The 25,886-nt window shown below is 37.2% G+C and overlaps 2 protein-coding genes across 2 annotated transcripts in view; one reads left to right on the forward strand and one right to left on the reverse strand.

The window, feature by feature from the left end:
• The window catches only part of rapgefl1 (Rap guanine nucleotide exchange factor (GEF)-like 1), a 37,849-nt gene extending 32,816 nt beyond the window's left edge, over nucleotides 1-5,033 (forward strand). The window contains exon 15 of the mRNA XM_079613036.1: nucleotides 4,769-5,033. Coding sequence (XP_079469162.1) covers nucleotides 4,769-4,893 — 125 coding nt within the window. The 3' untranslated portion in view covers nucleotides 4,894-5,033. The remainder of the gene's footprint in view (nucleotides 1-4,768) is intronic.
• Nucleotides 5,034-7,412: 2,379 nt separating this feature from the next.
• ppp1r9ba (protein phosphatase 1, regulatory subunit 9Ba) overlaps nucleotides 7,413-25,886 on the reverse strand; it is a 40,334-nt gene continuing 21,860 nt past the window's right edge. The window contains exons 3-11 of the mRNA XM_079613021.1: nucleotides 21,634-21,766; nucleotides 20,530-20,650; nucleotides 19,358-19,462; nucleotides 18,280-18,415; nucleotides 13,441-13,584; nucleotides 12,425-12,478; nucleotides 12,045-12,274; nucleotides 11,764-11,860; nucleotides 7,413-11,117 (exon numbers count right to left, since the gene is read on the reverse strand). Coding sequence (XP_079469147.1) covers nucleotides 11,064-11,117; nucleotides 11,764-11,860; nucleotides 12,045-12,274; nucleotides 12,425-12,478; nucleotides 13,441-13,584; nucleotides 18,280-18,415; nucleotides 19,358-19,462; nucleotides 20,530-20,650; nucleotides 21,634-21,766 — 1,074 coding nt within the window. The 3' untranslated portion in view covers nucleotides 7,413-11,063. The remainder of the gene's footprint in view (nucleotides 11,118-11,763; nucleotides 11,861-12,044; nucleotides 12,275-12,424; nucleotides 12,479-13,440; nucleotides 13,585-18,279; nucleotides 18,416-19,357; nucleotides 19,463-20,529; nucleotides 20,651-21,633; nucleotides 21,767-25,886) is intronic.

Consider the following 25,886-nt stretch of genomic DNA (forward strand, 5'->3'; position numbering starts at 1 on the left):
GCACGCACGCACGCACACACACACACACACACACACACACACACACACACACACACAAAACAAGTTTGTTTTGCTATACTTGTGAGGACATTCCATAGTGTAATGGTTTTTATACTGTACAAACTGTATATTCTATCCCCTTACACTGCCCATATCCCTAAACCTACCCATCACAGGAAAACATTCTTACATTTTTAATAAAACATTGTTTTTTTTCAATGTTTTTTAAGCTAATTTAATTATGAGGACTCATGAAATGTCCTCATAAACCACGTTTAAGCTGTAATACCAGTGTAATACACATGTCATTATACAAATTTGTGTCCTCATAAATCACACACACACACACACACACACACACACACACACACACACACACACACACACACACACACACACACACACACACACACACACACACACACACACACGCACGCAAGCACGCACGCACACACGCACGCATGCACGCACGCACACACATACACACACACACACCTGTCTGAGTGGATTAGTTCTAGGAGATTGCTGCTCCACCCTGCCACAGCCCATCTGTCTAGGACAGCACAACCCTCGGGGCCACGAGCCACAGGGCACCACTTCAAACACACACACACACACACACACACACACACACACACACACACACACACACACACACACACAGCGTGTGTATACACAAACGCATGCAACAGCTGGACAGCACTTCAAACTATTTATGCTCACAGACAGTATGATTTGCTGTTGTACATTTGTTTGCATGTGCATTATGAGTAATAACATTCATTAATACAATGTTATTTATAATCATTGAGATACTATTATTGTTTTTTTAATGGTTTGAATTATTATTATTGTTTTCATTTAATATTTAGTGTTTTAAAAGTTTTGTTAAAGTTTTATACATTTTGTTGTGTGCTTTTTGTAATTTTGACTAGTTTTTTCATTTGTGTTTATGTTTTTTTATTATTATTTTTTCTATTTTAGGGCCCGTTTAAAATTGTATGCATTACGGCCGTTCATCATGACAATGCTGAAAGCGCTAATTTTACCGTTATCGTCTCTGTGTAAACTACAAAAACGTGAATTTGTGAAAACAGTGACGTCATGCACTTGCGTATTACGTGTTCAGTCTATAGGTGTGTAGTGTTTCTTTACAAGAACAATGACAAATACTGGCCTGGCATGAATAATTGCCAATGACATTGTTTTTAGTCGTTTTTGCGTATCCACGAGAACGGGGATCATTTTAAAAACGTTCCGTACATGAAAAAACGCAAAGGAAAAACTTTTAAAGTACATTTAAAGTACAGGAAAAACTGTTTTTAGTACATCGTTGTCATGCAAACGTAACCGTAGTTTTAATGAACTTTAATAACCCTGCTTTATTTGTGTTGATACTGTCTTTGGGTCTTTTGTGCTGACCTTAAGTCTGTTTTTTGAGCTCTTTTACTCTTGGGGTTTTCTTGAAGCTCAGTAGTAAGCATGTAAGCATGACGTTAAAGGTTGAGGTCGTGAATCCGTATACGCACCCACACAGTTTTTGATTGGTGTCATGCCGCATCATCTGGCGTCTGCACCATCACGCTCTGCAAAAGATTGCTCTTCCCCTTCCTCTCTATGCGACTGTTTGTTTTGAGGTTGTCATGCACAATTCTGTCATCATCACGATCATTTCAAACCACCATTTCTATGATCGTCAAGTGGTAAACACACAAACAAACAGATGTGGTTGGTAATGGCTCCAAAGACGATTTATTATTTAAAAAGAGATTTGGATGGGATTTTTTGTATTGAGACTTCTCCATAATTTTTTTTTATTTTCATAAAAATAATAGTGATTGAATTTTTATAATAGTAGTGAATAGTTCTCAAAATAATCATGACAATCATCCACCCATAATCGTCCATTCATTTTTTAACTCAATAGACTAACTGGAGATATGACAGGAAATCATGGCAAGAACGGGCCAGATGTGCAAGACACTACTTGTCTGACTTTCATCTGATATAACTTTATTTTTCTGTCAATCGCATACTAGCTTGTAATATATCAAAACTTATCTGCAGTTCTTGTAAATGTCAGAGATATTATGAGGAGAAAGCGAAAAATTCTATTTGAAAAATCTGATATTTTATATAATATTATATTTCTCTCTAGAATACACATTAGCCTTACCAGCCTAAAAATATAGATTTGAGCTGAAACAAGGATACCTTTGTTGTGAAATATGTTATCAGAATAATCTAGACTTCTTGACTAGATTTCGGTTTCCATTCAAGTATTACTTGTATACTGCTTGTACACTAGTGTTCAAAAGTTTGGGGTCAGTTACAAATAAATTAATGGTTTAATTCAGCAAGGATGCAAAAAAAAATGTGAAAAATATGTTTTGGTATAGTTTTTCTAGAGGTTCATCAAAGAATCTTGAATAGAAGTATGACGGTTTCCACAAAAATATTAAGCATGACAACTGTTTTCAACATTGATTATAATCAGAAATGTTTCTTGACCATCAAATCTGACTGGAAATCAAAGACTGGAGTAATGATGCTGAACATTCAGCTTTACCATCACAGGAACACATTAATTTCAAATATACTCAAATAGAAAACAGTTGTTTTAAATAATAATAATAATTCACAATATTACTGTATTTTTTTTTATCAAATAAATGCAGTCCTGGTGAGCATAAGATACTCCTAAAGAGTAAGTCTTACAAACCCCAATCTTTTAAATGGAAGTGTATTTATTGCCAATATGTCTCTGGAGTGGCTTCGACTCACATAAAGGGTTTTAAGGTGCTCTGTAGTTTAGCAGCATTATAAGTGAGTCAGCTCGGTTTTTGAAATGAATCACTAAGAAAAATAAGCCCTATTTTTTAGTATTATTCTTTTACCAGGGCTTTGTTCTGTAGTTTGTCAGGCTCTGATGCCGGCCTGAAGTCGAGCAGCAGGTTCTGTGCGTCAGGACACTTATTTTCCTCTTCCTCTGTAATTACCAGGGCTCATTCTCCCTCCATCTACCTGAGTGGATTGCCCTCATCCATTCCCATTAGAGGGATTGATGCCCAGCCAAGCGCACGCCTCTTTTTCAGTCTGCTGGTCTTTTTTTTTGTAAAAACAAATTTTTTTCTATGCGCAGCACCAAAAACAGCACCCCGTTATCTTTATCAGCGCACATTCATAAAAAAAACTGCATTGTGAGATAATATCTCATCAGACGCTGTTAATTTATGCAGGTGTTACGTGACATTCCATCTGTCGCCCACGTAACCGGACCCCATTTGCAATGACATTTCTATAGGGTGGCTGAGGCTCATTGGGTGACGTGCCGAGGCCAGAGGGCATCAATTTCTATGGACAAATTGCAGCCATTGACATTTGTAAGATCATGCACAACTCCATTTCCCTTAGAGCGGGTTTGAACTTTGGGGGAGCTGCTCGGATGCGAGACTTAATGACTCTGTAATTGTCTCTAATGCTCTCCTGCTGTCAACGTGTCAAAGGAAGGATGCCGCAACCCAAAGCTGATGATCCCAGATCAGTTCTGGCATCTGTTTTTACTGTTAGCAAAGAAAAATCAGCAAGGAAATTATTTCAGAATCTCAAATGCGGCGCAAATGAGACGCTCAAGCAAATGCTCATGTTTCAATTTCGAAATTCTATCGCCTGTAAAATTGTCCAAGACCACATTATCTGCATTACCTTCCGAAAGAGATACTGTAGTCATGTACTTTTACATGAGAGAAGGGCACTGTAAACTTGGTACAAAAAGATCATTTGCACTTTTTCACGTTTGCCTGTTCATTTTAATATTGGCGGGTCTTGCCTCAATTTTGGCGCATCATTTGCATACCATTTTTATTTTTCATTTAGGCAGAAAACGCCTTCCATATAATCTGATGCAGAGTCAGAGTGACCGTTTTTTTTTCTTGAGATCAGAGAGGACAAAGTGCAGCTATTCATAGCTACTGAAAGAGCTGCTTTCCTTTCTCTCTCTCTCTCTCTCTCTCTCTCTCTCTCTCTCTCTCTCTCTCTCTCTCTCTCTCTCTCTCTCTCTCGGCCTCTGTTCTTGGAATTTTTTTCTGCTCACTTTCTTTTTAAAAAGTGTCTTAGCAACGAATGCTGTGTGAGTAAAGTCAGGTCAGCTGGACATGAGCGTTTGTGAGCTGAGCACGTGCATGCCGGGATCTCAGCTCTACCACGCCACCATGTGGTCAGCCACAGTATCACCCATACTCAATACAGATTATTTCTTCATAACATTGACAATAATAAGACCAATAATAGAGCATCAAATCAGCATATTAGAATGATTTCTGTAGGATCATGTGACACTGAAGAATCAGAGCAATGATGCAGAAAATTCAGCTTTGATCACAGAAATAAATTACGTTTTAAAATATATTCAAATAGCAAAGAGTTATTTTAAACTGTAAAAATATTTCACAATATTTCTGTTTTTACTGTATTTTTGATCAAACGAATTCAGCCATGGTGAGCATAAAAGACTGTTACACAATCACAAAGCATTTGTGTTTGTGTTATGTTATACACAACATAAAAAAATAAAAAAATAAAAATCGCAATTATTCCTACATTTTGACCTCCAATGTATAAATATAATTATTTATCAAAATAAATGTATGTAATAAGGATTTAGAAATTCGCATTTTAGATTTTACGACTTCTGTCTGTTTCTTTGGATTTCTTTCTTCCAGTGACTTTAATTGATTTCTTTTTGTCTTTCTTTCTTTCCTCCTCACAGCAATGGAGGCCGAGCCGTCCCCCTCTCACCTCCAGACGAAAGCGTATGTTCGGCAGCTGCAGGTCATCGACAATCAGAACCTGCTTTTTGAGATGTCCAGCAAGCTGGAGCCAAAAGACATGTGAAGGGACCAAGCGTACCTACAAGCCATATCTACAAAGCCTCTTGTTCCCTCCAATAAACCCAGACACCCAACCCTTCATTCTCCATTTTCACAGATCAACCCAGCTGGTCTGTCAATCATCTCAGGCTGCGCCTCCGAATCACTGAACGAGGAAATTTGCTCATGAAAATGGTGTGAATTGTGCTTTTGAGTGATTCTGTGTCAATGTTCATTACGACCACGCACAGGGACCTGGATTCATTTCTGCTTTTATTTTTTCCGCTGTTCACAACTGAAGGGAAACCTGTCCTGATTGCACTGCCATCAGTTGAACTGAACCAAACCGAAATAAGCTTTTCATCCGGGCCTTCAGAGAAACAGACTGCATTTTGACTCTTCATTACCCTAAAATACATGAGACAATCTGACCTCTTGAACTCTGACCTCTGGTCTTCCCTCTTCCCCTGCCAACATTGGCACTTCCTGCAACCCTGTGTAACTTGGCTGCAGTCGTTAGATCTTAGTGTTCTGAACAATATGGATCCCCAGCCATCAAATGAGTCCCGAATCCAAGACCAGCTCCAACGTACAGGATGTTTTCATAAATAACCTGAATAATGTAAATGATGAAGTCATACTACAGAAGAAATTGGCTTTAACTGGACATTAAAGTGAATGTACAGGAGCTCGTTTACTGCAAAAATTTATTATATCGATATTTCTGTCTTGTTTTTTTTTTCGGGAAAAATCATGTTTTTGAAACAAAATTGCATAATTATAATACATTTAATATTTAAACAATTGTAATATATTTAATATATATTTTGAATATTATATTTAAAGAACACTACATTATGTTAGATTTATACTTAAAACAAGAAAAAACTATTGTTTGTATACAAATTTGAATATCTTATGCAATTTTGCTTTTCAAATTAAATTTGAATGTATATTGTTTTAAGGATGTTTAGATATTAGTTCTGAAAAACAAGCAAAAATACTGATCTTTTTTTTTTTGTGGTCTTGAAGCCAAATTTAACTTTCACTACTGTTAATTTATTAACGATTAATAACAGACCAAAAAGAAAATAGACCAAATGCAGTATTTTATCTTATTTTTGGACAGAACCACTTATAACGCTTAATGTAATATGCCGTTAATATTAGTAGTTCCTGATGGCCCAGCTTCGTTTCAAGTCGAGCTTTACTTGGTCAAGCATTTGTTTTCAGTATGCCTTTGCATTATGTTTAAAGGGCCAATGGAAATGTTAATTTTCATGACCAGAAAGTGTTTATTTGCACCCAAGTTTTCTCCTGAACGATCCCAAGCTAATCAGTCAAAATGGGCTCTGTACCGGATGACTTGTCTTGGATTGGACTCTCTCAGGATCTCCTCCTGAGGTCATATAAGGGACGGCCTGTAAGGCTGCACTGTACATATGTCATGTAAATAGCAAAATAAATATGAATATGATTCTATTTTATGTAAGAGCTATGAGATGGACTCTCAAGAAGAATATTTGTTTTGTAAATTAAGAAAAAAAAAGTATGTGTACAGTTTAAAAGGGACGACCCAGACAGAGTCTGTGGTTTGCGATGAAAGAATTGTATAGCATATTCGCTGGTTTTGTTGTTTCGGTTTGATATCATTTCTTATCCATTACAGATGACTTGTACATATCCTCTGTTTTGGTTGCATAGTTTTTTTTTTTTTGCCGTTGTCTGTCTGAAATGGATGAATTGTACAGCATGTAGGTGGTTTAGTTGAATTTTGTTAAAAGTTTCTCATTTTGTTTTTATTTGATATTTTTAAAGCGGGTATTCTCTTGTTGTTTTTTGGTTTTGTACAGAAGTCCGTGTTTACAGTGCGATTTCTCTGAAACTCAGACATGTCCAATGAAAGACACGGAGGGCGGGGCAGGACATACTGCCCCGCCCCCTTTTCTTGACATACGTCAAAGATGCATCTAAAATAAAGCCTCTTGTGATGAGCACTCGAGACGCTCTGCCTCAAGTGTTTATTTGGTGCAATACTGGTGTTGAGTTTTATATTGCTTAAAACCACACAGCCTTCTGGGGAGAAAATGTTACAAAGTAGCCTACAGATAGGGATTTTAAAATGACGATTCTCAAAGCTTGACATTAAATTATGAATTATCAGTCCGCACTCTCCAACTTCGAGTATTATATTAGCTTGTACTTAGTATTAGTATAACTATCTTGAACAAGTAGTTTAGACGAACATCCAGCTAAAATGTTGCAGAAAAATGTTCCACGAACGATGTGTGAATATCATTTTTGTGATTCGTTGTTAAAAAGACGCATTATTATTTGCCGCCCTTTTTTATGAGACATAAAAATAATAATGCACCGCCCCTGTCGTCTTCTGTATTTGTATGAAGTCAGTATATTTGCAATATCGCACGGTGCTACTATAATGTCAAAGGAAAAAATACATTTCAACTCAACAAAACGTCATAGAAAAATCACCTGCTCAACAATATACCCATTGCACACTGACTTTCAAAACAGACAAAATTTGCTGTTGCTCAGCACACATTTCTGCATTTATTATGACAGTACTTATGCAATTATTGAACATGATGATGCTTATTTCAAATGAAGAACATCTTCCTCTTGTTCATGTGGTAGCAATTTACATGGCAGGGGTAAAAAAGGAACTTAAACAGTACAGAGGAAAATGGAGTCAAGTTCGTAAAACAACTATAAAAATCAAAGGCGTTCCAGCTTTATGTTCGGTGTCAGACGAATGTGATAATGCCATAATTATAGAAATTACAATCAAATTACATGTTGGAGCATTGCAAACAAGTTGATGCATGTCTAACAACACCACAGTTACATCTTTAACCATGTTATTCTGTACTCATTTTTATTATTAGATTTCGATTTAAATACACTGTGGACACCAAAAATAAAGAGGAACCAACTTTTATACCAGCAGGTGAGAAGATAAACACAGAGCTCTTTCCTGTACATGGAAGCAAATTCATTTCATTAAAGGCAGCAGCTAAGCTAAGCTAAGCTAAAGTGTGAAATTTAAAAGCGTTAATAAGATTCAAAGTGTTCGTTTCCTCCATAACTCAGTTTGCTCGTTTCTACAGTGTAATGCACGGGGGAAATAAATGAACGTTTCCATGTTTCAACTGTGCCACGGTCTGGACATCCATACACATGGTCATTGTGTACTAGCCAGCCCATTACAATAATAAATCCCAGCAAACAGAGGCTCACAGTAAACAGAACTATACACAGCAAATATGTTTTGTTCGAATGTTTTAGGTCTTTGTCAAACCAGTGGGCTTCTTCCTTGCGGATGGGAAATCATGGTTTCCTTGACAATGTGCAAATAAAAGAAAAAAAAAGCCCTCAAAATTGTTCTATTTTTGAGATCTATATACATTTACCGCGGCGTCAATCATAGTAATTTCTCAAATAACGCTCTGCACTTGGTTGCTAGATAACGCTGAGGTTTCTAGTCAGGGTTAGACAGTCAACGAATTAAGCTGTAAAACTGAGATAATAGTCCCATAATTAACGGAGCGAGAAATATCGTTTCCTGTCAGTTCTTGACCTCGCTTGCTTGAAAAATAGTTTGAGGTGACTATGACAATGAAAGTCAGACATAAACTCACGTCTTATTGCGGTTTAGGATGATTGACGCACAAAATACATTAGACTTACCCGCGGAATATCAATGATTGTAAGATTCCTAGTATAGGCCTATGTGTTTGTTGGATCGTTTGACAAAAATCTGTCCTATTTATTCTCAGTTACCCTGTTGCTCAACATTTTTAACCAATGACTTATTGAATATTGAAAAAAAAAAAGTATTAAACACTATATGAAAATAAACAATCGCATAAAAAGCTGAACATGTAAATACTTTCGGGGGGAAATGGAAGAACTCCAATACTCTTGAGGGTTTTCAATACTGTGCTGAGTTTACAGGTGTAGTGCCCAATTCTGTGACCCTAGGCGCCTACTAGAAAAGCACAACACCAGCATTTAAAAAACAAACTCGGTTCTGTTTCATTAATACGGTTGATGTGAGAGGCCCAACAGTGAAGAGAACAGGCCACGGCTTTCCGACTAAACTATAATCTCAGGAAATAATGATTTTAAGGGCTGTTCACACAGAAGACGTTCTTCAGTTTAAAACGTGAGAGGCGGTACCCAAGGCTGCGTCCGAAAGCTGAAAAATACACGGAGGTAGGAAGTCAACAAGGCACGTCCTAATCCAATGATCGTATGTCACATATCCTGTCTACTAAGAAACCTTCAACTGATTGATTTTTGTAGGCAGCATAGATGTATCCTTCACTGCCTATGATATCCCACAATCCTGTGTTCCATTTCATGACAGTTGAGCTAAAAATAAATACGGGGTCTGAAAGGTTTCTGCTCATTTTGTGTAAACAAAGATTCTGGCCAACTTTCCCCCACTTTTGATGCAATTTCTAGCAAGACTATTTGTATTATAGTAATTCAATATTTGCTTAGTTATCACCAAAGCACTCTCTATTTTGTTGCAGTCTGTCCTATATAACTTTCGTGAGAAACCTTCGTAAGCAGACGATGCCTGCAAAGTCATTGCCTGATAGGGCAGCGAGGCAAGTCAGCTGCCTAAGCTTTCGGACGCAGCCTAATAAAGAAAGAAAAGAAGTCTCGAGACGCTTCACAGCTTCTAAAAAACGGGACACTCGTACGCGAGTCAGCGGAGAAGCGAGACAGTCCAAGACGTTATTTTCTTACAATAGAAAAATAACGAAAAGAAGCACTGTGGAACGCAAAATGCGTTCTATGTGAACCAGCGCTTACATTAACTGACGCACTCAATTAGATCCAAGAATTTACATAAGAATGGGTTATGAAGATTTTACACAAATTATGCTTGTGTCAACACACTAAATTGAGACCATTGTAGTCACTGTCAAAATTCCAGTTTTCCCAGGAGAACAATTGAAAGGAACACATTTAAGACAAAAAAAAAAAGACCTAAGTGGCTTATAACACCACAAAACAACTAAAAAGAGATTCCATATCAATGTATATGGATTATAATACTGAATCAAATCACGTCCATGCAGGACAGAGGACAATGAAAGCCAACAGAGGCATAAAACTTTAGGATTCTCCAGGACTCTCTGTAGTGCAATCCAAGTGCACTTACCGTGGTCCCCGGAGACCAAAACATTGTAGTAAACACACTAAGAGTGCTTAAAACAGAGAGGGCTGGTGAAAGGTTTTGTGTAGCAATTAAGCAAGGCCATATTTCTGATTGATTCAGAATTCACCGTCACATTACAGAGTCAGGCGGCATTGCAGGGTTGACCGAGGCACACTGTGCAGTGCACATGAACACTGCACCAACTAACCGCAAGCGCTGGAGTTTAAGCACAGGGTTGATGTTTCTCCTGTGAAGAAACCGTTACCCATAAGCCCCTGTTCATTCTACACCTCCATTACCATATCTTTTTAACACAGAAAGAAAACAGAAAAAGCTCCTGAAACGCTAACTCTAAATGTCAAGATTACACTTTTCACACCCTGTTTTCCAATTTGGCCTAAAAAACAAAAACTTGACTATCTCTTTTGCCATGCAAAAAATGGACTTTCACTGTATTATTTGCCTAGATGTGAAAAGTAAAGCCCTTACCCCATCTCCCCCTCCCAGCACATTGCTTAAGCGATTTTAATATTTAAATATATGCCAGAATATATACAAACAGTCCTCTTGTCAGTCACTGCGATACAGGTCGCCCCTCGCTCCGATCCTACATTTATTAATGGTGCGTGTGGGCATCCGTGCCGTCTTCGTCCGGCAACCGCTTCGTTCTTCTCCTGCAAGCATGTGAGTGAACATTTATTAACGAAGAGGTTCTACATTCCTGCCGAGAGGCTCATAATACCTTTAAGGGCGCTTAAAAAGAAACAAGGAGAACATGAATAAATGACTATAAAAAGGGCCTCCTGATAGCTAGACGTCCCTCAGGCGTCTGGTACAGTGTTTGTTTTGTCCCCTCTTTGTCCCCGGTGACATCCCCTCAGCATGTGTCCTGTAGTTCATCAGGTCCTTCAGGTCATGGAGGAAAAATGTGGTCGGAGGATAGAGTGGGCGGAGTCGAAGGCGTTTCTGTCGTTCTCTCCGTCCGTTCCACAGTGGAAGGCTTACGAAGGCTCCAAGCTCTTCAGAGCGCCAACCTTTGACTCCAAGTCAGTAATCTGAGATGGAAACACATTGGAGTTTAAGCCAGTTACGTTTAATATTTCCATTGTTATACACATGGCAGATGCTTTCATTTGTAAATCATTTAAATACCGTTCAAAGGCTGCATCTACTTGATCAACAACACAGTAAAACGGTAATTTTGTGAAAGATCATTACAATTTAAAATAAATGTTTTCGCTTTTCATTTATTTAAAAATATAATATAAGCTGAATTTTCAGCATCATTACTGCAGTCTCCAGTGTCACATGACCATTCAGAAATCATTCTAATATGATGATAAGCTGCTCAAACCCCAAATTTTGAATGGTAGTGTAAACGTTAACCCTAAGTATGATAAATAATAAGAGTGATGTTTGTTGATGTTAGCAGGAACCAATAATGTAGTATAAAAACTAGTATTTGCATTCAACTATGCAGACCACAGGCATTGTAGTCGTTTACATGCTTCATTTTTTTTCTGTTGATCAGATTATTTCAGGTCCATCGCTTTCAATCCAATCTATATTTAATTCAGATTGAGCTCAATCAGATCGAGTAAGGCGTTTACGCGAAGGCTTTTCAGTCCGATTGAGCCATCAATACGATTATTTGTGTGCTAATGTACGAGTGAATGAGAAAAAACAGATTTCCAAACGCACCTTCTCCTGGAGATTTTCTGTCTCCACCTTGTGGCTGGCCTCTGACTCCTCTTGTGCTCTGCGCTGCGCAGTCTCCTTCTTCAAATACTCAATCTCTCTGCATTAGGACACGCACATAAACACAACTTAGTCTAAACCCTTTCGCTAGGTCACATGAAGGAGTTTTGTCCAAATCCTTCAACCACAAACCCCATGATACATGCTTATTTAGCTTTGTAATCCTGATTAAAGTCATTATATTGAGTCTGACTGGCTATTATCCACCATTTCCCCGCACTCACTTCTGCTGGTACTCTTTGATGAGGCGTTTGGCTTTGCTGTACTTGCGCTCCAGCGCCTGGTACTGCGTCTGCGTCTCTTTCAGGTGCTCGTCCACCGCCTGGCACAAGCTCTGAGCCTCCATCCAATAGCCCTCTAACTTCTCCATCCGCTCCTTATTCTCTCTCACCGTCTGCTCCAACTGAGCCCTTTCCATCCGCCAGCGCAGCTTATCCTGCTCAGCGTGAGCCAGCTACAGAGACACAGAGAGAGATCTTGTCACAAGGGTAAATAAAGGTTGTTTATAGATCTCTCACAAATGTTTATTATTCGGAACCTTTCAAATCTAAAGCAAGCAAACAAAATGACATGTACAAGTGGTGTCTGTGACGGTCAGTCATACCTTCCTCTTGAGCTGCTGGATCTCAGCCTGGGTCACAGCATGTTTGATCTGGAGCTGGAGACACAGAGATGGAGAGGGTACTGAAGCATCCAATGGAAGCAATGTACATTTTTCTTGATTACTGAATTAAAATCAGTCTTCAAAACTATTCCAATTTAAGCTATATAATAATATATTTAGGCACTTTTTAACTAAGACTAATTTTAAGGATGTACAATATTGGTGACCATAATGTTATAAATCAATAAACATTTTTTAAATATTTTTCCCCAGGAAGAAACAGATCATTTAAGGCCTTTTATAGTATAGTCTTTCATTTTTAAATATCAAGTTTTAAAAGTACTAAACAGTTATCCATCTTTCCATCTGTTCATAACGTTTTGCCATCTGAATTTACTTGATTTAGAATTCTACACTGAAACATATAATTCTAGATTTTAGATTAAGTGTGAAAAAAATAAAAAAAATTTTATTAACAAATAAAAGAGAAAATTGATCTGTATATTTAATGTCCATTTTACGGCTTATTGATTGTAACAAAATATTGATTGTTGATACAGACCAACATTCCGACAGACAGATGGACGGACGGACGGACGGACGGACGGATGGATAGATGGATGGGCAGATAGATAGATGGACAGATAGATGGATAGATAGATATATGGACAGATGGATGGATAGACAGATAGAGAGATAGATAGATGGACAGATGGATGGATAGACAGATAGATAGATAGATGGACAGATGGATGGATAGATAGATAGACAGATAGATAGATACACTAGATAGATAGATAGATGGATAGATAGATAGATAGATAAAAGTAAAACAAAAGAGTAAAAAAAGAGTTGAAAAAACTCTACATTCATAATGATACCTATAGTTCAAAATATAAATATAATTATCGGATATTGGCGAGTCAATCATGCCAGTTTGAACAGGTTTGCATATTTTCTCAGGTTATGTGTTTACGAGTGGCCAGGTTTAGAAGTTCCTTGTATGTTCTACTGACCTCCTTAAACTTGTGAGCAAGTTTCTCTGGGTCCATCTCTACAGGAGAAACCATGTCTTCATTCTCCGCCAGGTCAAACACCTCGATGGCATTAGGAAACATGGGGCTCATCTCTTCTTCTTCATCTGTGGCATATTCACCCGTCTGAACGTGGACAAGAAATGGAGAGACAAAGAAAGAAAAACATTGAGACACGTGCAAATCAGATTTGTATATCTGATTTTAATCTTATTTTCATGGATTTTGAAGCAAAATACGTTTTTTTTATAGGACTTATTATAGGACTTTGGGTATGTATTGGTGTCTGATCAGTGTGTTAATAACATTAACCACTAGATGTCAGAGTTAAGCTAGGCAGAAACCAATTGGATCAAGGGGAAAATGCATGCCAGGACACTATAAAAAAAACCTGTGACTGGCCAACCACCATTTTGAATTGACTGTGCAGCTGCAGGAAGATGAAGTAAAGCCGGATAAAAGCTAATTGAAAGAACTGCAACCGCTTGGTACATTGATGTGCCACATTTGAAGTGATTTAAGAACTGTCAAAACCTTGGAGAATATCTTGGACCTTAAATAAACACACAAAGCGAAACTGCATGCCCCAACACATCTGAAATAAAACAACCAGCATGTTCTCCATATCCCCAAAATGCTATTACTCTCACCCCCAAAAGCCCATCGTACACCCAACACTCCCTAAAAGCCACTGCAAATACACCACTATTACAAACAACATTTAACAATGGACTTCCCCTACAAGTTAGGACATCAACTCTCGTACAATGACTTCCTGTCTGGATGAGTGAACAGTGTAAACTGTTATCAGGAAAACAGTCACAGTTCATGACACATGTGACAGAAATGCTTGGTGATAATCTGGGTTCCTCTGATGTAGAGTTTTGATCTTGTTAATAATGACCTTTACAATCTGTCAATTTTGTAGGTTATTATCAGTTCAGCATTACAAGAAAAGAACGAAGTATCACAATATCTTATCTCATCTTGAAGGGAATGTGAAGTTCGGTCATCACTTGCTATAAATACAAATGTATGTATTTATGTGTGTGTGTGTATGTGTATATATATAGTATATATACACCGTACACGCATTTGTTAACATTTTTCTAATATTTAACTTTATTTAACAGAAGAAGAAAAATCGGGTTTCTCACCAAATTACACATGTAATAGTCTTTGGTTATAGAAGCTTGAAATTTAGGATGTAATAATTTCAAATTATATTTTATATTTACTTCACATAAAAATATATAATAAAAACTATATTTAAAATTATTTTAATGCACTATTATTCATGTATTTTGTTTTAATCCAATATATAAAACAAAATAATATTACAAATACAAATGTTACGTAAAAGTCCCTTTTCTTGGACTAATTATTCTTGAATAATTATGTCTCCTTGCTGAATAAAATTATATATATATATATTCTGTATTTACAAATGTGTTTTCCTATTTCAGTGAGCCCAGTTTTTCTCCCTGGGTCCAACTCTGCCATGTGGGTGAAGTAGCAGACAAAGTGTCTGTTTTAGCACTTCTCAAACGCCACGATAACATCAGACTGACGTGCGCTCAGTGTTGCGGAGGAGAACGTGCTGAGAGGGCACTGAGTTGGCAAATTAAGCCGTGAGATGCACTGTGGTGGAATTCTGCCCTACCCAAGATCTCCAAAAATATCAAATGTGAGAACTTGTCAATCTTTAATATCTGAATTATTCATCCATTTCCCTTCACGCCATAGCTAAGTGGGCAGGTGTGGAGGACAATCATGAGACATGTAGAGGAGGGTACAGGTTGAACGTGTTAAAGCAATGAATGCTTTAAAACAGAGCTAATCATTGTTATATCGTGTTTCCTGAAAGAGTGTTTCGATGAAGGAATGTTGACTTCATGTCTTCCACTGCATGCACAAAATCACTCTAATAACCCGTCATTAAAGATTACAGCAAGATGAATGCATTGTATTAGCTGTTGAAAAAAAACCTCTTCCTTTAGTTGAACTTGATTTACGAGTAGCATTTTGAACATGTCATAAAAAACTAAATACCTCAGCTGTGTTGATGCATTGCCAAGAACAAGGTAAAATATCATTCCCCATAAATCTGTCACATTCTCGAGTGAAAATCATATGTTAGAGATGGAAAAACATGCTGTTGCAGATAACTACATTAATATGATTACAGTCTATGAAGTAAACAAAACAATGTCTGAAATTAGTCACTTGACTCTTCCCCTCTTACTTGCTTTCACTGTTTGTCTGTAATATTTACAGTATTTGTGTTAAAGGATAATTCCGGTATTTAACACCTTGAGTCTACATTGTAGTTTGTTTTGGATGAACAAGAGTGGTGGACAACATTTTTTTGACAATGGTTCCTCTCTCGAGTTTTTGACTATAAAAGAATTGGCCATGGACCCATTTAACATTGGAGTCAATGGGCATGTCCGAAAATGTAATTAAAACAACCTTTAACATTAGTTTTCAAAACTGTGCAACTCACCGAGTGATTAGTGATGTTAGTTGATGTTCCAGAAACAAAAAGTGTTGCGAAATACAGTTTCTGTCGTGTTTTATTCGTCATTTTGTAAGTTACACGGTTGTGAAGTGTCTGAAAAAATAGTTCCACTATAGCAAAATAAACGGATTGGAATCATATATTGCGACGATATATTGTTTATAATCATCAACGAACACCACTAACCACTCGGTGAGTTTAACAGTTTTGTAAACGAACATTATTGGCTGTTTTAATGACATTTTCGGACATGCCCATTGACTCCAATGTTAAATGGGTCCATGGCCAATTCTATTATAGTCAAAAACTCGAGAGAGGAACCATTGTCAAAAAAATGTTGTCCACCACTCTTGTTCATCCAAAACAAACTACAATATAGACTCAAGGTGTTAAATACCGGAATTATCCTTTAAGCATTTCTTAACAGGGAAAGTCTGTCCTTTCCACCAATGATTTACTTATGAATATGAAGATGAATGAATTAGAAACTTAAATGTGGTTGTTTAAAATTGAAGGCAAATACAAATTGAGCCTCCTAAACCCCACTCATCCCGAAACAAAGTTGAGAAACAGACGGCAGCTGACAAGGCTGGGATGAAGACGGTCCTACAGTAATCTCGTGTCCGTATTTTTAAAGAAAGCTGCTGACCGTCAGTGCATCAGCAAATGTTACGTAAAAATATGACACACGCTGACTGGGATTTCCAGCCTAACTTGTGAAATCTGAGGTCAGAGGCGCTAAAAAGGAATAACATATGCAATGCATGGGGTGCCACTCAATTGGAAGCAAAATAATACATTTAGTAGATGTTCTATAACACAACATATCTAAAAGCAATTTTATACAACATTGAGAGAAAACAATGTTTGTTTTTTCAATAATTTTGCAATGGGTGCATATATTCAAGCCCCCAAAACATTTCTAAGCCTCAAAGCTAAATTTACAACTTTCATTCATTCACGTGGATTGTCATTCACGTGGATAAGTTACAGAAATCAAAAAATAAATTGATAAAGTTGGTTTTAGGTTTTAGTAGTTTTACACAATACATGTTGATGCATCCCATTTTAGACAACTTGATTGGTTACCTATAGAAAGCAGAGTAGCACATTTTAAATAAAAAAAATGGTACACACGATAATCAATAATAAAGCTCCTATGTATTTTAACACATATTTCTCAGGTAAGTGAGGGACATTTTTATAATACAAGGCAACGTCTCGTGGATATTACATTATACCGTTTTAAAAACTTTGTATGGTTGTAGGTCTTTCGAATACTCAGGGGCTCAAATGTGGAATAAGTTGCCTCTGAGTATTAAAAGTATTTCAATTATTGTTGGTTTTAGTTTGAAAGTCAAAAGTTGGTTATTATATAGGTTGTTTTAGTGATGAATTTGTATTAGTGTATTGAGTGGATGTTTAATTGTGATTGTAAACTTGGCAAATGTGGAAGCTTATTGTATTTATAATAGAATGCAATGCCAAAGTATCCTGTCACTAGGAGGGAAGTTTGTGCTTTACATCAAAGACGGCAATGGAAACAAGTTTTGTAACTTCATTGTTATCCTTGACAAATGAGTATTTCACTCATATTTTCAATATTTGTTGAACAAAAAAAAATAAAATAAAAATGTAAAACCTTGTGATGGTGGGGAGTTTGGGAAACATGTTTAAAAAATGCAAAGTTGGGCTGCACTATTTGGGGTTGGGGGGGGGGGGGTAATTATTATTAATAAATACAAATATAAAAATGACAAAAAAAAATATAATATTACTGTAATATCTCACTTTATTTTACAAGTATGAAATTACACTAGTACTATTTATGGCTGACTTGATTTCTTTATTTCAAACATTAAAGCTTCCCTTTTGTTGATAAGAGTTTCTCATTAGAAGTATGTGAAGATGGTCGGCTCATGTTGCCACCCACACTCAGAGCAGATGCAGAGATTGAGTTTGTGTGGCGCTGCATTTACTGTGAACCGAGTCGTTTCAAACTCCGGCAGGTATTGAGCTGCTCTCGTGTAAGAACACAGTGCTGCGCTTCACTCTGAAACACGCAGCGCATACTTATATTTATTTAATTCAATCGTAGCATTTGCAATTTGTTAATCACACTAAGCTGATTTCGGTTTTATTTAGAATAATCATGCAGCTCTAATATAATTTATATTTTACAATTGCAAATATATCACTTTTAAATAAATAGTAATAGCTAGGCTAAAAAATAAAATAAAATAAAAAGTCCAAAATGTGACACTGTTAAAGGGTCCATTGTGGATCTTATGAAGTTTTACCTCTTCGTCCTCTTCCATGTAGGGGTTGTAGCGTTGCTCCATCATTTCTCTCTGCCATCTCTCTTGTTCCAGTGTCTGCTGGATCAGCTGGGCCACCTCACTCTGTTCCCCCGGCTTCTCTCGGCCAATCACAAACCTGCAACACAAACACCAGCCAATCAGGTGACCTAGGGGACTAGCTGCCATCCCTGTACTGTTTGGAAGGGTCATGTCTAGTGAAAATATACTGTATACAGATTTACAGGAAGGAATAGACCTTCATTATAAAAAATAATCAAATAATATCAAAAACTTCATCACCATCCTGATGTATGCATTCAACTGTATTAAAAGCGACTGATGTCACGGTGTTCCACAAAAATAAAAGTAATTATTAAACATGTTCTCTCCCACTGTGCTTAAGCCTCGCCTATTAATCACATTTTCCATTTTCCTGCACTACTACAATCATAGACCATCTACGCCTAGCGAGGACAGATTAAGAGAAAACAGGACGCAGATGCGTGAGCTTGCTTGAATTGCCACTACCAAATCCCTCATCTTGATTGCAGATACAAGCACACAGGTCAAAGTGACAGAAAGCAGCAATCTATTTGATACACTGCATTATAACAGCAATATTAGAGATGATAGTGAGTCAATGAGTATCTGACAAAAGAGACAACAGAAGATAATGCTGGATTAAATAGAGGGAAATTAAGTTATAATACACTAAAGACTGAGATCTACCTGAATTCATCCAAAAAATCTAGAAAAAAGTGCATCAGTTTCCCCAAAAATATTAAGCAGGCTGCAGCATAACTGTTTTTAACATTGATAATATTAATAAATGTTTCTTAAGCACCAAATTAGCATATTTGGTGACACTGATGACTGGAGTAATGATGCTGTAAATACAGCTCTGATCACAGAAATAAATTACATTTATATTTTTATATATATATTAAAATCAAATATTTTAAATTGTAATAATATTTCACAATACAACTGATTTTACTTTATTTTTATATTCTTTCCAAATCATAAAAAACAAAACAAAACAAAAAGTCGCTATGCAAATGTTGTTTTGCTTCCTTACTTGACAGTGCCGCTGGTGTTCCTGAGGACCGATGCAGCGAAATTCTGGGTTACGCCCACCAGACTGGTTCCGTCCACCTCCACAATCAAGTCATTCACCAGGATCCTACCGAAGGGAAGAAGAACCAGGATAACGGCTCAGGGAGGAAAAAAAGCGCATTTGTAAAATAGCTGCTTCTTCTTGGGCCAAGTTACTGAACAATCTCATCACTCTATGTGTAAAGAAATTGACATTGCCAAAGGAATAATTTATTCGGTCTGAAATAGACCTGAAGACTGACCGACGGCAGCTGTGAATCAGTGCCCCACTTAACTAAACCACTTCTTGTATTCCAGGCCGTTAAAATGATCGATCGACCCTCTCAGTCACAAAACATGTCAAACTATCCAACCCCATCCAAAATGGCAGCCGTATGTTTGATTGACAGCAGAAAGAGCCAATCAGGAGCCAGAAAGTGAGGATGAGGTGCTTGGAAAAACACATGTGGTCACAGCACATTTTAGCATTGGTTTATTAGATTTGTACGTCTCTTGTGGCTTCTAGGTTTCTGACGGTCATGGCAAAATGAAAAGGAAGCCACTGCAATGCACCACCAACCTACTGACTCAAGCCTGGAGAGAAATAACTAACGTTATGAATTTTTATTAAGAATCATAACACTCGCTGAATCTCCTGCGATCTGAAGGATCGTCATGAGCAAAAGGGGGCTTCTCTAGGCTGAATTACTGTTGTTGTTATTTTGTTTTTTTAAACCTCTTGAGCTTGAAGGGTAGAAGTAACTTCTCCATGACCTCCATGATTCACTCCAGGGTCTGAAAATCCCCAGACGTCTTTGCAAGGTCAGATTCAACTGAATATAGATCAATAAACTACACCATCCTTGCTTCCCTGCATGTGTGTTGACTGAATTCTCAGTCAGGCATGATGAACTTCTGTTTTATGAAATAACAAAACCATGTACACTTATGGACACTACTCATTTTGACAAAAGCATAAATATTAAATAAATATTAAAACGTTGAATCTATTTTGCAGACTGAACTGATGAAAACAGATGTCCTGGTAGTACAGACGGACAGAAGGTAAAGCAATTCCACTCTCTTTTCACTCTTCATATTCGCTGAGATCCATGTAAATCCCACTCGTGTCCAGTGGTTCTCTAACTAACTGACCTTTCGTCTCGGTGGGCGGCTCCTCCTTCCGTCACAGTCTTGACGAAGATTCCCAGTTTTTCCAGGCCCATGTCTGCACCGGCACCCATTCCGATGATGCTGATTCCCAATCCGTCTTTATCTGACCGGAAGGAATCACAGTGTTAATCGTGACTAGTTCACATGTCTCAACACCGAGTTTTAATATGCAGGAAGAAATTACTGAGTTAGTTATTTACCCAAGTAGTATTATGATCAAAATACTAAACATAATCTTTAAAACTGTTTTGCTATTGTTAACTAAAACATTTTGACTACACTAAAAAGTGTGTGGCAATTATAATAAAGCTGAAATAAAATACAAATGATTAATAAATGCTTGAAGAAAATTAGAAATGTTGCTTCAACGAGTAACTGAAATAAATGTAAGTACTAGCATACAAATAAATTAATATAGAAATATATTTTTTTTTTTAAAATTACAAAAGCACATAAAATTACTAAAACAAACTAAAATTGAAAGTATAAAAGTAAATGTCAATTCAAAATATGAACACATATTACAATAGTATATAAATTATAGTACAATATACTAATAATATAATGATTTGATTCGTAAATGGGCACTTTAGAGAGGTTTAAGGCTTTTAGATGCCAATAACTACACATTAGGATAATGATCTAGAATTAGTATGTGACTAATCCTGTGACTGTAAATCCTGTGACCAGATTTTGCGATTATAATTATTCAGCAATTATAAACACATTTGATTTCAAATAATCCTCTTGGATTTATCTTGTTCTCAATCACTTATTTTTTAAGCCCAGATTGAATGTAACTTTAATTTTACCATTGCAACATAAAAGCTACACAGCTGAACACAACTCATCTATGTCTGCAGCTGCACTGTGATGTTTCACGTACAGTAGCTATGGTAACCGCCAGACTGCTTTAGGAGAGAGGGCTCGACCCCTCAGACTTTCTAATCAGCAAAAGCTGCTTACTTTACAGACCAAAACAAGCTGCTTCAGTCAGTTTGTTTAGAAACAGGAAGTTAAGGACCCTTAAGGACATACCTCGCAGGCTCTAAAAACACACACGGTCTAGTAAGGCGGGTCACGTACCCTTCTCCAGCTCGACGGGGAACAGGTCCAGTCTCTCCACCCTCTTCTCCAGCTCATACTCGGCCGAAGCCGCCATGGGATCAACATCATCATTGCGTCTGTCGTAGTCCTCATTGGAGTATGTGGTGAAAACCTGAGAAAACAAGTCAGAAAGCTTGAGTATGTGTTGAATATAGTTATGGCAAAAACAGCAAACACATTTTTTTTTTTTTTAATCTTGGGTTCAGACACTGGTCAGTCAGTCAGCACAACCACGTGTGTAAGTTCTTAGAAATGTACTCTTTGTATTTATGTTGGTTTCATATAGATTTGAAAAGCATTTATGCAACAACTAATAATGAGGAAAACAAGTTTTAAAATCATTTTAAGGTATAAATCATTATTATACAAATATCATGAGTTATTAATTCATATCAATACATGTGACATTATGTAACAATTAACAACCAGCAATAACCTTGCCATGCCATAAAAATGCCAAATTATCTGATATTATTTGAATAATGAATATTTAGTCCTTACAAAAAAACAACACTGGCCAACCACACTATAGTATATATTTCTTTATAACAATTCTCATCAGAATACACAGCTAATTTTTGAATGACGGTCAATGGAAAAGAAGCAGGGTACAGATGGTGCAGTTATGATATCTACCAGCAGGTGCTAACTGAGACGTGCTACTGTAACCTGACAAACAAAGTCAGATGGACTGTATGGGAGACAAAAGACAATCATTCTTTTACAGTTTCATTTGGTACCGCTAGTGGATATTATTCATCTTCATCTTCTTCAGGGAAGATCATTTTTCTGTAGCCCTGGGTGCCACTAAAGCAGCAGTTTTTAACCGCTACAGTCATGCATCATGTTCTCCATCAGAGAGACTGGGGCCATGACAGCACACGAGCATATGGGTGTATCACTGTGGGTTCATTTATATAGTTGGGAACTACAACAGTAAGCCTTGCCCCGGAAACAGAGTGCAATTCTATATAAAGCACCATAGTTTACCCATGAGTCTTTAAGCAGCACTTATGTACCTCAGCTGAATATCTTGTGGTAACAGCTTCCTGTTTACAGTTGTCTTTGATCTAAGCTTGCTAAAGCCCCATGTTAAAAACAATGAGATGGAGATTAGAGCAGAAAACAAGGCGGCACTTTTTCCATTTGAACCAGAGGCTGGCGCTAACAAGTAAATGCTGACACGAGTGAGCTGTTTGAATCATTCATTTAACAGATATTTGTTCGAAAACGCATCAAAAGAAGAATCTTGAAGAGTGCATCATTAAAACATTGATTCACTCAACCCAGTCGTTCAAAAATGCCGATTCATCATTCAAGAACGAAACTAGAGGCAGACATACGCATTCAACAGATTTGTTTAAAAATATTGAATCATTCAGTGGTTACAGCTGAATCACAGCTGCACTGATTTATGGCCATCTTGATTATTAAAGCAATATAATGTGATTCGTTTCATTTAATGAGAGCATTTCGTTAATTAATCAGCATATAACATTTTAAATGACATTAGATTTAAGTCTCAGTCACGGTTTTCTTGCAGTCATGTTGAAATCCGAGTGATTTTTCCTTACACCATTGTTTCTTAATACCGCTAACAAAGTCAATACCTCATTCTGAATAAGGTTTATGTCACAATTATGAATGTTATCTCAAAGTTTTTTAAAACAATTTTTTTGATTCCATCTCTTCCCATGCCCTACTGCAGTGGGAAATAATAATCATATCAAAAACTGCCGATGGAGGAAATCTACATCAGTAGCGGAGTAACGCAGTGATGAGTACCATCTGCCTCTCCGCTTGTGCTGCCGTCAACTTTTCTTCTTCTGGGAAAAACGAAAGATGATTCTGCACATCAGTAGTAGTACACAAGGACATAATGCAGCAAAATTACACACATTAACTTTCGCCCCAAGCTTCTCTTTTCTTCTCATTTCTGTTTCGTCATTTTCAACTTCCTCAGCCCACCCCATACCACTGAGCTTGTGTCTTTCACAATCCCTCACTTCCTCTTATTTCATCTCACTCTACTCACCCACTACATTTAATTCGTTCATCCCTTCATTTCCTTCATTTCAAGGAATATTTTACCACAAAAATGTTTTCATTTAATGCTTCTTTTCTTAAGTGGGAAAAAAAATTAGGGAGCTAAAAAAAACACACTATAAAAGTCTATATAATTCAATATGTTCTATATAATGTCTATAACGTCCATACCAAAAAAAAGTAAGTTGAACTATGAATGCATCACTCAAATGATCAGCCTAAAAAAAAAAAAAAAAAAGACTTACTAAGTTGACTTGACTGCACACTGGAGGGGAAGATTTAGCCTTGTATATCTTCAATATGAATCTGTTTCTCACACAAATCTATCATATGGCTTGAGAAGAATAGCATTTAAGTCATATGGACTATTTTTATGGTGCTTTATTTGGATCTTAAAAGGGTTAGTTCACCCAAAAAAAAAAAAAAAAAAAAAAAAAATCAATTACTCACATGTCGTTCCAAACCAGTAAGCCTTTTGTTCATCTTCGAAACGCAAACAAAGATATTCTAATGAAATCTGGAGAGATTTCTGTCCCTCCATTGACAGTCTGTGCAACTACCACTTTGACGTTTCAAAAAGTTCGTAAAGAGATCATAAAACGTGGTCCAAATTTTCTGAATGAAAGTCTCACGGGTTTGGAACGACATGAGGGAGAGTAAATTATGACAGAATTTTCTATTTTGGGTTAACTATCCCTCCAACAGCTATGGTCACCATAAAGTTACTGGAAAAGACCAGAGAGAATATTCTTCAAAATATCCTCTTTTTTCACAAAAGAAATAAAGTCTTACAGGTTTAGAACGCCAGTGGAATGGGTGCATGGTGAATGAAGTTTCATTGTAGGTGAACTATCCCTTTATGTTCCCAAAATACCAAATCAAATTATGTTTCCGCTGACATTTCATAACATGGCTTTGTTTGATATCTTTCCTGCTGGGAAAAACTGGGCCAAATCTGCTTAAATTGCTTTTTGAAAAATGGTAGCTGGTTTACTGCTGGTCCAAGGTCACCAGCTCTAACCAGATAGAAACCAGGTCTACCAGCCACATATCAAACCAACTACCGTCAGAACTTTCCAGCACAGTAGATTCAATATACCACATCATCATTTTATTTCTCTCTCACACCTCCGTCTCTCTCCTACTCCTCCCTTCCTCAGATCCGCTCCATCTCTTATCTAAAAATATTTCCTGAATTTCAGTGCTGAAGTGAACATCGGGTCGGAGCACCCTCGCTGTGAATGCCATCGGCCTGCTCTCATGTCTCTGTCTCCATGGCAACGGCCCAGCGATTGTGATTATGACATCGTTGTACCATTCCCACCCCCCACCCCCTCTTCTTGCTCTCTCTCTCTCTCTCTCCCTCCCTCTCCTCTCCTGCTTTTCTTTATTCCTTCCTTCCTCTTGACGGCTGTACAAGAGAGGAGGGGCAAATGCAACTGTATATAATACTAAAATCATGTCTATACTGCCTGCATCACTGAATATGTGATTTTCATTATATAAGACAATTCAATACGTTTCAATTCTAGAATATCTGGATTCCAGTAAACACAGATTGTGTCACTCATGTCTTATAGGCCAATTTAAACAGTGAATTGGCCTATAAGACATGTGCCATCTGTGAGTTTTGTATAAATTGGCTAAAAGTCTGTTCCATCTCACTTTTCTGAACCTCTTTCTCAGTCTCTCTGAGAAGGAATGTTGGAAAGGGACGACACAAAATTCACAGGCCAGATGTGTCTGAAACACATGCATCCTCTGTGAACTCCTTCCACGCAGCAGAAGAAACTTACAGACTTCAGTCAGTGCAGAAGCCACATTAAATTTGATGCAGTGATATGAATTGCAAGAGTAAATCTTCAAAACCACAGATTTTAAAAGTAGGAACCTCCAAGGAGTCAAAAAATAAAGTTTATAATAAATAAATACTAATATAAAAGCTGTAACACTTTATGATAAGGTGTAATTTAGGGATGCACCGAAATGAAAATTTTGCCATTCAAAACGTGCCATCGGAGAAGGGCAGATTAAACATCCGTTTGTGTCCCTGATTTCGGCCCTCCAAAACCATTTAGGCCCGTAAACGTAAATAGCTGAAAATCTTCGGTAGACGAAATTTAGGTGCATCCCTCGTGTTTACATTAGTTAACATAAACTAACGGTAATTCTTCAGCATTTATTAA

This window comes from Phoxinus phoxinus (genome assembly GCF_949152265.1).
Source record: "Phoxinus phoxinus genome assembly, chromosome: 1".
In the NCBI taxonomy this organism is placed as follows: Eukaryota; Metazoa; Chordata; class Actinopteri; order Cypriniformes; family Leuciscidae; genus Phoxinus; species Phoxinus phoxinus.